We start from the raw sequence: 16,714 nt of genomic DNA on the forward strand, positions 1-16,714 counted from the left end.
CTTACTACGCTCAGATCTAACTTGACTACTGCAGAGTCCCAAGCCTGAGTCCCTAAACAAGAAAAATATGAATTCCTTATGATCGCCACACAACACGACTAGAGTGACGAACCAGCAGCGAAATAAAGATGAAAGTATCTTATCTTATATAATACAGACGTTACTTCAAAAAAGAAGATGATTACGTCCTACGCGTCATGCATTTAGTCATGCATATTAACCAATGACTTAAATTCGGCCAAGTCACTGGTTTTCCTGGCTAGCTCAGGCAACCCATTCCATGCTCTAATAGCACTAGGGAAGAATGAGTATTTGTACAAATTTGTCCTAGCATATGGGACGAGAAATGTGCCTTTATCTTTGTGTCTTTCAGAGTATTTTATTAAATTTTGTTTTTGTATTTGAAGATTATGGTTCAGTGTTTTATGTATTATTGCTACTTTACTTTTGAGCCTTCTGTCCTGAAGGCTTTCTAAATTTAGTGATTTTACTAAAGGTGTTACTCTAGTCAAATGTGAATATTCGTTTGTTATGAATCGCACTGCTCTATTTTGTGTCTGTTCTAGTTTCTTAATGTTTTCTTGAGTTGAGGGGTCCCAAACAGAGGATGCATATTCTATTATTGGCCTAACCAAGGTTAAATAACATTTTAGTTTTATGTTCTTATTTGATTTATAGAAATTTCTTTTAATAAATCCTAATGCTTTGTTTGATTTTTTTGTAGTTTCATCAATATGTGGATTCCATGACAGTTTTTCATTTATTATAACACCTAGGTATTTTGCGTTTTTAGTCTGTGTTACTGGTTTGCCATGAATAAGATAAGTGGAATTAATTTTTTTTAGTTTTTTTGTTACTCTTAACAACTGACATTTTTCTGGGTGGAAAGACATGCTCCAATTTGATTCCCATTTCTGTAATTCATCTAATTCTCTTTGTAGACTTCAACTGGTTTGAAGTCATTCTTACATTCTAATAACTTCTATAATTTTCTTTTTTTTTATGCTAGGATTATAAGATAAAGGATAAACTGTATAGATACACATTGATTCATGCACATTTAATTTCTAACATTTCCAGAACTAGATTTGAAGTATAAAGTTTGTTTGTTGTAAGCTAATAGACGTCTTTTTGTGAGTTCTATTTGGATGTCAATAATTTTTTTTTTTGTGGTTTAACATTCAGTTTAACGTTACGATTGTTATTGTAAGCACGAAGAGACAAGATCAACCAAGTTTTCTCTTAATCTTATTTGTCGTTAGATACTTAATTCTATAGTACATTTCCATTTCATAACTTAATCTTGAATTCTAATGTTTCGTTTTTTTTAAAACTATAAATTCATACACAGTCACGTTTTTAAATTATGTTTCTTAGAGATGCGTGACGCAATGTCGGTCATATCACGAAGTGAAAAGAAAAAGGGAGAGTAGTAGGCACTGACTTTTAATTGTGCTGTTGCTTATAGGCCTATAAGTGTTTTTCAAATATTGACAGTATTACACCGGGAATGGAGAAAAGTGCCGGCTGATAAGTGTTCATCTAAGAGTGAAAAAAAATTTACTTTCTTTTTGACGGATATTTGCAATTCGTGAGAACTGATCCTTTAACTACACATCCAATAGTGTGTTTGATTTATCATTGAGTATGATAATTTAAATTGATTGTACGAGTTTTTTTTTTGTTTTTTTTTGTTAAATTGTTGCTACACTCGTAGATTCCAAGCTACATACTACTTATGGTTGCTTTTAGTTTTATTATTAATGTAAAAACCGAACACTGCGAATGTTTTCATTAATGAACACTAGATTTGTATTCATTATATCTGTCTTCATTATTAACCTATTTATCCTGACTTGTAGCTCTGCAGGTTAACCCAATTACAAGGGTAGCGAACCGAATTACACATCTAACTAATAGTATCTAAATACATTGACATGATTGGTTTGGCTGTTTGGTCGTGCAGTTAGAGCTTTGGGCTGTTGTCGTGATGGGCCCGAGTTCAAGCTGTTCTCGCCACCAATCCTTGCATCTCTGCGGCAGTTCTAAGCTAAGCGCCATCTTTAAAACAAAATGTATATAGAAAGTTATTATTCGAAAGTTGTTTTTGGCCTCATGTGTAAGGGCGACTAGGCCGCAGAGGCCGCCAAAAATATAACACAAAACTTCCGTTGCATTGTTTATTTACATTATTGTTTGCATAATGTTTCGGCTGTTCCTTCAGAGCTGAAGATAAGTTTCATTCTAGTCCAAACCTCCCACAGGACGATAGGGGATTCAGCGGGCAGGTATGAACCCGGGAACATCGAAACAATAAATATTTATTTAGGTCATTCGTTTAAATTTTACATTTCCTTATTAATTAATCTCTCCATTTAATAAAATAATTGCATTTGTAAAACCTAAAATCTTCATTGGAGGATCCAAGTATTCCCCCTCTTGAGCTCTCCCCCCCCCCCCCCTGCGTAAGTTTATAATAATAAAGGACCTGGAGAAGGGAGACTAATGTTGCATTTTCTCTTTATGGCTTGTTTTCGGGCCTTTGAATCTCGTCAGGTTTGTGGTACAACCAGCTCAAAACACTTGTTCAAACAAACACCATCTCGATGTGAGCATTAATGTATTTAAGTGTCATATTTAGTAATACTAAAAAAAAAAAAAAAACTACCGGAAGATGACCTCCCCTACCGAATTCCTTTGCCAAACATCTAATTGTCTACCTTGTTTAACAACTTCATTTCTTTTTCTAATATATGTATTATTAATTTAGTGTTTTTTTTCCTAATCGTTTTTTTTTTATAACGCATTTTTATGTTATAGCAAGCTTATTGTGTTATGGTCCAATCTCATGTTATGGACCAGTGTAGCGGGGGGGTTATTTATTTGGGAGAAGGCTTCCGTGCTGCCTTTAGTCACTCGTGTTTCGAGCTCAATAGATAGGTAGCCAAGCGGTTAATGCTTTACAGTCTTTAATTCCCAGATATAAATTGAATACAAAACAATCTCGTCACTTTTGGATCCATCCCTGACATTTTTTTTTACATTTTAATAAATTATTTTGTTTTGAAATATAACACTTTTAAAGAAATAACATTAATATAAATCTATGTTTATTGACAGAAAACTTATAGCGGAAGTTGATGATGGCATTGATCGTCTGCGTAGGAAGGTCAATATATGTCAAAAAGTCGGAATTATGTAAGTTACAATGTTTATACAAAGTCACTCCCGTCTGTTTGGTACAAATCATGTACAAATTATTTCCACCACTTCCCATTCTCGGACTAATTAGAAACCTTGCACAGTTATTAATTGTCCCTAAAAAAATAAGAATCAATTTTAAAAAATGAACTTATTAGTTAATCTATTAGTTGTAATTACTTTACTTTTGTTCTATATATAAAATGTATTTTGTTAAGGGGAGATAAGTAATGATTGTTCTCTAACAGTTTGAAACTAACCTTCAACTTTGTTTGAAGGGATATTACGTACACTTTTACCCAGATTAGTGTCTTGGAGACTTATTTATCTTATCTTATATAATACAGTGTTGGTTCAAAGAAGAAGATGATTACGTCCTACGCGTCATGCAGGTTAACCAATGACTTAAATTCTGCCAAATCACTGGTTTTCCTGGCCAGCTCAGGCAACCCACTCTGCACACAGATAGCACTAGGGAAGAAAGAGCACTTGTACAAATTTGTCCTAGCATATGGAACGAGAAATGTGCCTTTCTCTGTGTGTCTTTCTGAGTATTTTATTAAATTTTGTTTTTGTATTTAGTTTGGTCAATAACTACTGTTCCTTCGAACAACATTTAAAATACCAGCAATGAGTAGATTATGTTATGGGAAGATTCAACTCGCTCTGGCGTCCAGGTCACTGGTTTCCAAAAATAATTCAGAAGACCGTTTCTTGCTTAAATCTCGGTTCAAAATTTTTAATATGAATTTGTTTCATTTCTTTCTTCTTATTATTATTCATTAGTTCATGTTTTTCATTTTCTCACTCTCACTTTACAAGTTATTGTTTAATGTATTTTGTATGTAACTTCTTAAATCATTGTCGAGACAGGCTAATTTGAATTTTTTCCATGTCTATTTTTTAATCCCACTGTTTTATTTATTTTTTTGTCAACGCTGCAATAATAATAGTCAATAATTCTGACTTGTGTCAACGCATTGTCTGAACAAGATTGTTATTATTTATAAGCATATCAGTTTGCAGATTCTGGCTGCAGCATTAGCTACAGATGACTTCTGTGTAGTTTCATCGTCCCAGGGCCGGTCCTAACAATTGCGAACCCCAATGCGCGGAGCCTAGTCCGGATAAGCGTAATGTCAACATTAAGTTTTTGTATTAGAAAATACATTCGTCTTACATTTTTATGAAATAAAAGCTGAAAATGTTTTTTTTTTTTATCGCGCGTACGATTGACATCCCTAAATGACAATTTTGTCTATTTTACAGATGATTTTCATGAGATTTCAATAATTTCATGAGATTTCAATAATTTCATGAGATTTCAATACTTTCAGGAGATTTTTAGGAGGCCCTGGAAAATCAGAAAGCCTGCTATTATATATAAGTTATAATGGTTTAATTTAATCATTTACTCCTAGAAATAGCGCGGGGCCTACGAAATTGCGGGGCCTATTGCGGATGCAAAGGTTGCAGTGGCGTAAGGCCGGCCCTGCATCGTTCTTTCCGAATGGGTTATATTGAATTACTTTGATCTCTTATTTGCCTTTCAGTATTGGTCAAACTGACCACTGTCCTGTCTGGAGCTCAAAGACAAGCGCAGACCATCACTTCAAATCAATACGAAACACCAAGAGTAGTGACACATGTGCCTGGACCGAAATCTAGAGCACTAGCTGAAAGACTCGGACAGTATCAGGTGAGGTACAAACATTATTAGATCCGTCACAGCTACTTCTTATCTTATACATTACAGACGTTACTTTAAAAGAGAAGATAATTACGCCCTACGTATTTCATGTGTCAATCCAGTCATGCGTGTTAATCAATGACTTAAACTCTGCTCAGTCCTTGGTATTCTGGGCAACCCATTCCATTCTCTAATGACAGTAGGGATGATCACTTGTACGAGTTTGTTCTAGCGTGTTGTGAAGTGTCTCTGAGTTAAATGATTTTATTAAAGGTGTAACCATTAATCAAATTGGAATGTTCGTTTGTTATAAATCTCACTGCTCTATTTTGTATTTGTTTAGTTTCTTTATGTTTTCTCAAGTTGAGGGTCCCAAACAGAGGATGCATATTCTAATATTGGTTAAATAGCATTATAGTTTTATGTTCTTGTTTGATTTGTAAAAATTTCTTTTAATAAACCCTAATGTTTTGCTTGATTATTTAGGCTCCATTATATCACCTCCACATTTCTTCGTATTGCTTTCTCTTTAAACAAAAAAGACAGTGTAAACAAAGAGCAGATAACTCTGATTAACTTTATACTATATCTTTTTTCCCCCTCAAGTAAACACATTCTGAGATTAGATTTTTTTTTTTTTGCTGTTGTCTCTCAGAATGTTGATGCTGTTCACTTTTTTGTGGACTATGAGAAGTCTGAAGGAAACTTCGTTGTAGACGTAGATGGCAATGTGTTGTTGGATATGTTTATGCAGATAGCTTCACTGCCGCTAGGTGAGACTTCCAACAGATGTAGGACCCTCTGACGCAGGGGTTCTCAACCTGTGGGTCGCGAAGATTGACGATTTGCCAGGGGTCGCCTAAGACCTTCAAAAATATGGATTGCATATTGTCTACTCTTCTATTGCTGTGTGTGAGTGGGGGGGGGGTCGCGGCAGAGTGGGGGATTGTAAAAAGGGGTCGCCGAGCATAAAAGGTTGAGAACCGCTGCTAACGTAAATAACATTGATCGGTTGCTTAGACAAAAGTCATGCCATGTTTGAAAGTGCTTTACTCTTATAAATTACAGACGTTACTTCAAAAAAAAATATTATTACAACTGCAAGCAATACAATGGTTAATGAGTACAATGATTAAACGAATAAGGTTTAAAATTAAAAATATTGTTACGAATCTCACTATCCAGGCTCTCTGCAAACTGCACACCACACGACACCAACTTAAAGAACTTGACAACTCGGGGCTCCAAAGTAACGTAACAGTTTAATGTCCAATAAATTACAGCCAATAATGAACAATTGGCAACACGTAACACTGGCTGTACACTTATTCCTCCAACACCGTACCGACGCATCAACTCTTGCACTGGCCTCTCCGTCTCGTTCCGGGCTTGCACTGGGTTCAACAGTTCAGGACTGACTTCACACACTAGGCTCGTTGTGTCGGACTCGATCACAGACCAAGATCAAGACGCCAGCCGTTTTGACTGTACTTGACAGTACTCCGCACTGAACCGTCGTAATGCTCCGTACAGAACCACGACGCTGAACCACACTGAACTATGCTGTAGTCGACCGGACTGTGTTCAACCGGTTAATAATGTTGACTGCGACACCTCCGCTCTTTATATAGGGTCTCTAATGGCCTTCTAGAACCGGACAGAACGTCGCTCGACCATTCTGGGTGGTCACATGACTACATCCCTCATGACGCTCTTGAGATCTACTCACGACGCCGATCCTTCCCGAACCGTCATGTTGACACTCGTTGTAGCTCGTCATGGTTGACCGCTTGTCTAGCGCTGGCCTGGGGCGATTTGCGTCGGCTGACTACTAACACACCACTACCCCCATCTGTGCCACCACCAGGTTTATTACCATATTATATTAAAACAAAATACTTCAAACAATATGTTGAAATAAAAAAAAATTCTGACAATAGTTTTCGAAATTCCCATATGAACACTATAAGTAGTAGCCTAAATTAAAATACTGTAATATCATAATAGATTTAATGTCAACAAAGACACCACATTGTAAATTTCGTAATTCTGTTCCCTCATTACAGGATACAATCCTCCAGCACTAATTGACGCCTTGAAAGATAGAAAAAATCTGGTAATTATAGTTGCTTTGATAAGATTGGCGTAATTAGTGATTAATTAATTTAACTTGGCTTGTCTTGGCTATCTATGAAGGGGGCTCGAGGTTCGACAATCGACTCGGGCAGAGTTGTGTTTACTGAGCGCCTAAGGGCAGCACGGAAAACCTACTCCTAGATCCCCCCCCCTCCCAAACTGTTCCTCAACTGAGATTAGACCAAAGCGCTCTGAGCATGCTATAAGCATGAATAGCGCTATATAAAAGCGATCATTTATTTTAATTTATTAGAAGGCCCCAAGTCATTATTATTGTTGCTACATTTCTCAGCTTTAAAAAAATGAATGAAAATATAGGTTAAAGCTAGTTATAAATATAGTTTATATCAAACTTTTGGTTAACAAACTGAAATTACTGATTTGATGTGTAGGCCAATGCTTAATCTGGCGATCTACGCCAAGTCATAAATTACATTTAATGTCTTTTATTTTTACCACTTGCTATTTATAAAGGAGCATTGCGGCTTGATAGATCTATGTAATCTTAAAAGCCAAATTGAAATGTTAATTTACAAACTTGCCAACATAAAAGGCCAGAGGAATGTTCATCTTATTGCAAGGTGGAGCCTACAATGAGAAACCTTTTCCCTGCGAGGAAAGACTTGCTGGATATGAAAATAGATTTGAGCATTTCCATAAAACTAGCGTTTGGTCAGAGTTCTGCTGCAGCCACTATTTTACTATTTTCCTTATGTTCTAATTTGCGAATGATTATATTGTGTAGGTGCAACAATAAAAAATCAATTAGCCTAGTAAGTAATTGAGTTCATTGCATAATGCATAATTAAAGAATGTTATGACAGAAAATATTGAAGTTGAAAAACGAGTTCTCTCTCTCTCTCGTATGTTTTTGACCAGACTAGTTTCATCAACCGTCCGGCTTTAGGGAGCTACCCAGCTGAAGACTTTGTTGAACGCCTGGAGAGATCTTTGTTGGCGGTAAGTCGATAAGAGAGAGAGAGAGAAAGAGAGGGAGAAAAAAGAGAGAAAGAGAGAGAGAGGGAGAAAAAAGAGAGAGAGAGAAGGAGAGAGAAAGAGAGGGAGAGAGCAGTGAGACAGAAAGAGAGATAAGGAGTGAGACAGAATGAGAGAGAGAGCGAAGGAGTGAGACAGAAAGAGAGAGAGAGAGAGAAGGAGTGAGACAGAAAGAGAGAGAGAGAGAGAAGGAGTGAGACAGAAAGAGAGAGAGAGAAGGAGTGAGACAGAAAGAGAGGGAGAGAGAAGGAGTGAGACAGAAAGAGAGGGAGAGAGCAGTGAGACAGAAAGAGAGGGAGAGAGCAGTGAGACAGAAAGAGAGGGAGAGAGCAGTGAGACAGAAAGAGAGGGAGAGAGCAGTGAGACAGAAAGAGAGAGAGGGAAAGGAGTGAGACAGAAAGAGAGGGAGAGCGAAGGAGTGAGACAGAAAGAGAGAGAGAGAAAGAGAGAGAAGGAGTGAGACAGAAAGAGAGAGAGAAAAGGAGTGAGATAGAAAGAGAGAGAGAGAGAAGGAGTGAGACAGAAAGAGAGGGAGAGAGAGAAAAGATATTCGTAAGGAAAAAAAATAGGTGGCGATGGAAGAACAATTGAAAGCAGGTTGAAAATAAAAAGTGTGGGGGAGGGGGGATTCTGTAAGATGAAGCAGTCACTGTAAGGGTGAGGATAAGTGAAATAGAGAGTCAGAAAGTTGAATTACACATATACACACGTATACACACATATACACACACATATACACACATACACACAGATACACATGTATACATTAAATATCATTATTTAGACTGAGGTAAAAAACAACAACAGGATCAGAGTCTATTTTAAACTTATTTCTCTGTTATTCTTTACCTTCAGATTCGAATAGATTGCCATTATCATTTCTGTATTCATAGGTGGCACCACCAGGCTTGAAGCACGCACAGACAGCAGGCTGTGGGACTTGTGCTAATGAAAATGGCCAAAAGGCAATCTACATGGCCTACCAGGTGTGTTAGTCACATGAAATTAAATGATTCATAATTAGATCTAAATATAAACCAAAAGATATTGCCTGAATCAGCCAGGAAAACTAACGATCTTGTAGCATGATTAATTAACAACGAACGACTAGATGTACACATTTATAATAATACAAACTAGAAATCCGTTTTATTAAATGAATTTCTGTAATTTTTAAGATAAATCAAAGTCATGATATGTTGCGGCATCAGGTGAGGATTAAATTACTGATGGTGATATATATTGGTCAGCAGTACACTGGTCATTGGATAGCATCAACTGGCATCAAGCACGAGCTGCCAGTACTAAAACAAGAAATTTAATGATACTGATAAATTCAAACCTCTGCTGCCTTGTGGCTATACCCAGCTTGCAGCAATATCAGCAAATCAGAATCTGCGAGCCCGCTGATCATATAAAATTTTGGCCCCTGACATTCCTATGGACACATCAGCTGCGTGGAGAGGGGGGAACTGCTCTGCGGGCGACGTCGTTCCGGCCATAGCAAATGCCCAGGCATTCATTTTATTGTATGAGATCATTCATAATCGCTTCACGAATAAAGGAGGCCATAGATATCAGACTGTCAACACTATCGCAGTCTCCTTGGCCCACCAGGGAGGACAAATTACATCCACTGAACAGGCTCTAAGTTTTCATCATGCTCTGGCTATAATTAAAAAAAAAAACAAATGGAAAAATGGTTTGAGTGCTGGGACAAGTCCCAATAAGCCCGTGGAATCTGGGAGCGCACGAGGCGCCCTGACCGCACTTCTCCGTGGTGGAGGCTGTCCAGGCCTGAGCAAGCTATTATAGCACAGTGCAGGACAGGCCACTGTCCTGTTGGCTCATATTTCTCACGGCTATGGCCAAAATTTCGATTCACGGTGCCCCCGCCGCGGAGAAGAAGAGGAAACCGTGCCCATATTCTGCATGACTTCCCCAGACTTGCTGATCTCCGCCTCGACAGGTCTGGGAAACCAAAAATTCTCGGCCTATATGGTGACGTGTACGCACTATGCAAGACAGCAGGGTTTCTGTCCAGGGCTTTTGCAAGAGAGGATTTAAGCCTCTCAAGCCCTCACTCAAATGGAGTTTGATGATGATGATATCAGACGACAACATGTATATGTGCTTGTGGTAATTGTTTCCCTTTTAATGAAGAACGACAATGGAACGTGCATGATACACAGAAGTGGTTACGAAAGTTTGAATAACATGCCTTTTAAATCCCATTAGTAATAGTACACTTAATGCGGCTCTTCAAATTATCCCCACTTGTTCAAATTATCCTCCCTTGTTCTTATTTGAGCTATTTATAATTTACCAATGACCAACTCAGTGATTTGAATTATCTGTTCCCATCTCAAGAGACGCCTAAGAGGGGGCGGACAGCCTAGTGAAGAAGAAAAGATGACCAGTGTTATGAATCGACCACCTGGAAGTCCTAAGCTCTCTTTCCTTTCCTTCACAAACGCATTTCATGGACGCTGCATGGGTCAGTGTAAATACTTGCATGGATCAGTGTAAATAGATGCATGTAAATACTTGTATGGGTCAGTGTAAATAAATGCATCGGTCAGTGTAAATATAGATATACAATTGGGAAATATTTTTTTTCACGGCTCTCCGGTTTTGAAAGAAACATTACGGTCACCGCCGTTATCTAAGGAACATATATGCCAACTTTATCAACATTGGTCAAACGGTTTTGATTTCTATGCAGGACATACATACATTGACAGACATACATACATCTTACATTCAATTATATATATTAGAAGAAGATAGAAAGATCCGTTTTTGAAAGCCTATGACATAGAAAGTGCAGAAAACAATGTGGGCCTTTTAAACTACTCAAAGAGACCTATGTTGTGCGTACGAATTTGTCCTAGCTTATGGATACGAAATGTTACGCCTTGTTATTGTATCTTATAGTTGTGGTATTACTTCATACTAAGTGGTGTCGCAACTTCAAACATTGGGCAAGTCTACTTAGCTAGTAGTAATGGTTGATTAACAAAATGAACTGAAGAATTGATGTCGTTCTAGTCGTAAAATGTAGCTGCTTTATGAAATGTCTGTCGTTAGGCTATATTTCATGTGTAGCTGTAGACCCTATATGTATAGTTTAAATCTAAGCTTAAAGTCACGTTCTGAAAAGTTGCACGCTTAGAATACATTAACTCTTTCTCTCCGTAATTATTTACCACATTCTGATGGAATCAACGTTTGTATCGTCGGTCAGGAGAGAAAGAGTTAATCTAATTTCCATGGAGCAAGAAACGATTAAGTTACTTTCTCAATTTTGGCTATTTAAACATTTGTTGTGAGAATGATATGGAGCTACATACTTATCTTCTGTTGTAGGGGCCCTGGCCATGAGTCATGCTAAATGGTTTCACAAACTAGACTTCCCAGTGCCCGACTGGCCAATAGCCACATTCCCGAGACTCAAGTATCCACTGAATGAATTCAAGGGAGAGAATAAGCGAGAAGAGAACCGCTGTCTGGCTGAGGTTTGTCAAAAAAAAAAAAAAAAAAAAGCAACTATTACTTTGTCAATTATAACCCTTTGTTGTTAAACAAGTAGGCTTAGAACTAATAAAAATTAAATTATGGCTTTTATATTGTGCTACTTTTGATGCTTATGGCATGCTCAGAGCGCTTTGGGGAGAGGTGGTATCTGGGAGTAGGTTTTCCGTGCTGCCTTTAGGCACTCAGTAAACACAACTCTGCTCGAGTCCGGTGTCGAACCTCGAGCCCCCTTCATAGGCAAGCCAAGTTCAATCGTACTTAGCCTTTCTACCACGCTTCCCTATTATAAAACAGTTTTTTTTTTTAAATCTATCCCTCCTTTAATAAAGTTGATAATGGTCTATAATGCCGAGCCTTCTTATTTCTTGTTATGCTTCATTATTGCAAGGGGCCATTCTGGTGAACCATGGTGAACTTTCCAGTTTGCACAATCGAGCTCTTCTGTTAACTGTCCAGCCGTGGTCCAGCCATGGTCCAGCTAATGATGTCTACGTCAGATGGAGCGCAAAATGTTCATTTTCGCCTATTTTATTTCCCCAAGTCCTTATTGAATACAAAGAAATATTTGAACGGACTGCGGTGATTTCCGCTGAAGCAGTATATAAACAAAAACAGGCCATATATAAATTTAAATTATATTTTGAAATTTTGATTATATTTTGAAAACTTATAACGGTCAAACTAAAATTTTCACCGTGTGTCCAATAAGTTAGTCATTTTTCCTCAACGATATATATTAACTTGTCATATTTTTAGAAAAATTGTTAGCGCTGTTTTCTGAATACCCGTGTGACCCATTTCCTATTTTTTTGTTTTAAATTTTTGAACCTATGAAGAAAAACAAATACTAATTGGAGAAATAGTAAAAAAAAAAACAAAAAAAAAACAACAATTTATCTTCGTATCTTATAAATTATAGACGTTAGTTCAAAATAGAATATAACTACGTCCTAAGCATTTCATGTAGGCCTACTCATCTAGTCATGCATGTTAATCAATGACTTAAACTCTTCTGATTCAGGCAACTCATGTACTATTTATATTAGATTTTTACCAAATTATTAAATTTTTACTACCTTTACTATTTTAACTGTGAATAGACCTTGATTTTAATGATTTAACTGTATAGAATTTAGCCCTTGTTATGTAGAGAGAGAGAGAGAGAAGTCCTTAAAGGGAATGCAGGCACGACATGGCCTAAAATTGTGCCGATGTGCCTAAAACCAAAACCAAACCAAACCAAACCGTTTTCTAATGGCACTAGGGAAGAAAGAGCCCTTGTACGAATTTTAATTCCGTGAACTTTCAGAAAAGGGATTATTTCATTCCGTTTATACTTAAATTTTATTGCATGTTTTCTTTGTGTGTGTGTGTGTGTGTGTGTGTGTGCGTGTGTGTGTGTGTGTGTGTGTGCGTGTGTGTGTGTGTGCGTATGTGTGTGTGTGTCCCCGTCCCTTTGTCTCGCGATATCTATGTTTGTGGAGAAAGAAAAACAGAGAATATTTATTTTTAACAAATCAAAATATAGAGAATAACATGCCAGATCCCCAGTAAAGAAATGAACTGGGGACTTTAATGTGTATAAACTACATCTAACCAAGATGAAACAACATGATAATATGTATCCATAAAAAAAAAGTTTCACATTTATTTTTATATTATTTCCCGTTGAACTAGGTCAGAGATTTGATTGTGAAATATGGCAGACGAGGAGAACCGGTGGCGGGAATCTGTGTTGAACCGATCCAATCCGAAGGCGGGGATAACCATGCAAGTCCCGCTTTTTTTCAAGGCTTACAAACTATTTGTAGAGAGGTAAGCTAATTGTTTCATGTGTTCTTAATTAATGTTGACTACCAAAAGGTTAGAAGGGCTCTCAAAAAAAAGGCCCCGGTAAACACATTTGAGACCAATTTTAAAAACAAAAACCTTATTGAAGACAGACGCTGAAGACGGTAAAAAAAAAAAAAAAAAAAAACATGAATAGGCTGCCGGCGGACAATGGCTTTGTCTGCATGAGATGCGGAAAAATATGCAGGTCGCAACTGGGTTTTTGTAGTCATGTGAAACACTGCACTGATCCTTAATCTTTGGACTCGAAGACATTGTCATTGACCTATAAATTAAATAGTTAAAGTAAACTAAAGGCAGTAAAGTTCTAATTTAGACAATACACACTACCTTGGAAACACACATACTAACACTCCATAACAATAATACTGAGTTTCGTCCCAGTTCCAAACGATGCGTTTTATAAGCGCCGGTGCAGAGTTACTGCATTATTAATTACTCTTTGTGTTTTTTTTTTTTTTTTTTACTGAACCACAGTGTTAAAGCCTGGAATAAATTATAGAAGTTTCATACGCCTGTGTAGATGATTTTATCCCAGGTTGACATTGTTTCAATGGCTGTTTGATTCCAGACTGGGGTGTACTTAATGATAGACGAGGTTCAGACAGGTTGTGGTGCCACGGGAAAGTTTTGGGCACACGAGCACTTCAACTTCCAGCAACCTCCTGACGCCGTGACTTTCTCAAAGAAGATGCTGACGGGCGGATTTTATTTTACAGACGAGCTAAAGCCAAGAGAGGTAACTCGCTTAGTGTGAATATTCATTTGTTATCTGTCTTTGAATAAAACAAAAAGAAAACGTCTTTTATAGGAGAGATTTAAAATTAAGTTGTGAGTAATGAATAGTCGAACAAATAAGTGATTGTAATATGCAAATAGGAGTCTATGTAATAAAATATTAATGTAGGCCTATCGTTGGTGATAGTTGTCGGGAAATTCTAGTGACTCGAACTATACAAAATGAATCTAGGCTCATGGCATGAGAATGATAGGCTAACTCTCAAATCTCAAGAAGTCCATGCTGTCACAAGACCAGTGGTTCTCAAACTTTTGGGTGTGATGCTCCCCTAAATGAAAAGAATTTCGCTCTCATCCCCCCCCCCCAATCCCAACCTGCTAGAGGTTCTGAGATTTTTAAATGCAATGAAAAAGAAAATAACTTTTAATGCCTATAATTATGACACATTTGATACCAAAAGTGAATGCACTGCCGAGGACAGACATAGACAGCGAAGAGAAAACCTATATCGACCACAGGCGAACAATGGTTTTGCACCTCTCCAGTTTGAGAAGCTCTTTTCTAGATATTACAAATAGTAATAGCATTTAGCTTAATTTTTAATTCTTAGGCCTAAAATTATTTTTAACCCAAGGCTTACAGAATTTATAACACGTGGATTGGTGACCCGTCCAAACTGGTTCTCTTGGAGCACGTAGTACAAGAAATTCAACAGAAGAAATTAGTGGACAATGCTGCACTGGTTGGCCAGGTGCTACTCAATGGCTTGTTAGAGTTGCAGGTAGAGATTTCAATTTAAATTTTCACAACATTTTTTACAGATCTTATATCAACTCACTCTGTCTGTCTGATACAAATCTTATATCAACTCGCTCTGTCTGTCTGGTACAAATCTTATATCAACTCGCTCTGTCTGTCTGGTACAAATCTTATATCAACTCACTCTGTCTGTCTGCGCTACATTTTATTCACGTTATTTCTTTCACTTTTCGTTCTTGGATCAAGTTTACACATTTATTCATCGTTTTTTTTTTAACAAATCATGAATCACTCGAAAACTTAACCAGTTATATATAAGTGGTAATTAATCATTTTTGTTGGATATAGAAAAGGAAAATAAATTTTAAAGTATTGAGATATATGGCCGTAAATGTTGATGTGAGAGAAAGGTATGCATCTACAGTGTACTAAGACGTTATGTTGATAAGAGCGGATGTTATACATCTACAGTGTACTAGGACGTAATGTTGATCAACAATGCTCTAAAACTCTTTCCTTTAGAGTCTTTATCCAGGTGTGTTACATAACGCTCGAGGTTTAGGCTTGCTGTGTGCTGTGGATATTTCCACACCTGCCAAAAGAGACAACATTATCCACAGGCTAAGAAATAAAGGTGAGCCCGTCAGAACATTCTAATAAGATCACAATCATCTGACAAGAACTGAAATCTATAATTGCAATCTAATCAGTTACCCATATATTGAGATTTTGTCTAACAAACACAAAAAAAAAAGTAAACATAATATAATGTAAAAAAAAATATTTTTTTTTGTCACAGCAAATGTGTATTGCAGAAATATTCTCATTAAGATTTTTTCATTTACAACTAGGGGTCAACATTGGAGGTTGTGGTCTGTCTACTCTTCGGCTGCGCCCATGCCTGACCATCAGCACCTCCCAGGCTTCTATGTTTCTGAATATACTGGACTCTGTGTTGGCTGAAGTGAGATAATCCAGCATTTGTGTCACATTTCTATAGAGGCTAAAGTAGTTACAGAAATGTGTACATGTATGCTTCTCTAAGTAATCAGATCATATGCTGAAAACAGGTTTTTTATGTCATGATTTCTGTGATACTTTTTTTGTACTCTATTATAAGTCATGGGAATTTCCAGCATGCTCAAAGCTTGTCTAAACTGTGTGCAGCTGATGTGACCTTTATTGTGTCTTCAAATAAGTTAACGGTGGCTGAGTGGTTAAGCACTTGGCTTCCGAACCTGGGGTCCTGGGTTCGAATCTCAGTGAAGACTGGGATTTTGAATCTCATGATTTTTAGGGTGCCCAAGTCCACCCAGCTGTAATGGGTACCTGACTTTAGTTGGGGAAAGTAAAGGCAGTTGGTCGATGTACTGGCCCCATGACAGCATGCTCATTAACCGTTGGCCATAAAAACATGATCTTAACATCATCTGCCTTATGGATCACAAGATCTGAAAGGGAAACTTTAAAAAAAAAATAAGTTAACAGTTTTGTTAAATTTGTAGGTCTGTTAAATGTGCATCTCTGTTAAAATGAACATTTGTGTTTCTGTATAAACTGTAAAATGTTATAGAGTTATCTAACTTGATTATAATATATGAAATTTGATGATTTACAAATTCAGTCAAACAGATAAAATGCTTTGTGAAATGTGTTACAGCCCTCCCCTAAACACCACATCTTCCATGATGAAATAAATTAACAGATTTTAATTTCTTATGAGTCTAATTGTGTTTTAACAAGTGCCAGACTGAGTTCACATACACAGCTGAGACACAAAGATAAAGGCACATCCCTCGTCCCAT

The 16,714-nt window shown here is 37.2% G+C and overlaps 1 protein-coding gene across 4 annotated transcripts; it reads left to right on the forward strand.

Moving 5' to 3' along the window:
- The first annotated feature begins 1,423 nt into the window (after nt 1–1,423).
- On the forward strand, nt 1,424–16,621 carry LOC106077561 (4-aminobutyrate aminotransferase, mitochondrial-like). 4 transcript variants are annotated; one of them, XM_056021758.1, is made up of 14 exons: nt 1,424–1,666; nt 3,121–3,198; nt 4,755–4,900; nt 5,547–5,664; nt 6,958–7,007; nt 7,907–7,987; nt 8,917–9,009; nt 10,394–10,520; nt 11,393–11,541; nt 13,238–13,375; nt 13,983–14,150; nt 14,785–14,931; nt 15,432–15,543; nt 15,761–16,621. In XM_056021758.1, the coding sequence occupies exons 2-14, from the start codon at nt 3,141–3,143 to the stop codon at nt 15,880–15,882; spliced, it is 1,509 nt and encodes a 502-aa protein (XP_055877733.1). In that variant the 5' UTR covers nt 1,424–1,666; nt 3,121–3,140; the 3' UTR covers nt 15,883–16,621. The 4 variants fall into 4 exon arrangements, with proteins under 4 accessions (XP_055877733.1, XP_055877732.1, XP_055877731.1 ...); XM_056021757.1 differs by having other exon boundaries at nt 1,424–1,645; XM_056021756.1 differs by having other exon boundaries at nt 1,424–1,624.
- Nucleotides 16,622–16,714: the final 93 nt, after the last annotated feature.

The sequence above is a fragment of the Biomphalaria glabrata genome, chromosome 2 (genome assembly GCF_947242115.1).
Source record: "Biomphalaria glabrata chromosome 2, xgBioGlab47.1, whole genome shotgun sequence".
NCBI classification, from domain to species: Eukaryota; Metazoa; Mollusca; class Gastropoda; family Planorbidae; genus Biomphalaria; species Biomphalaria glabrata.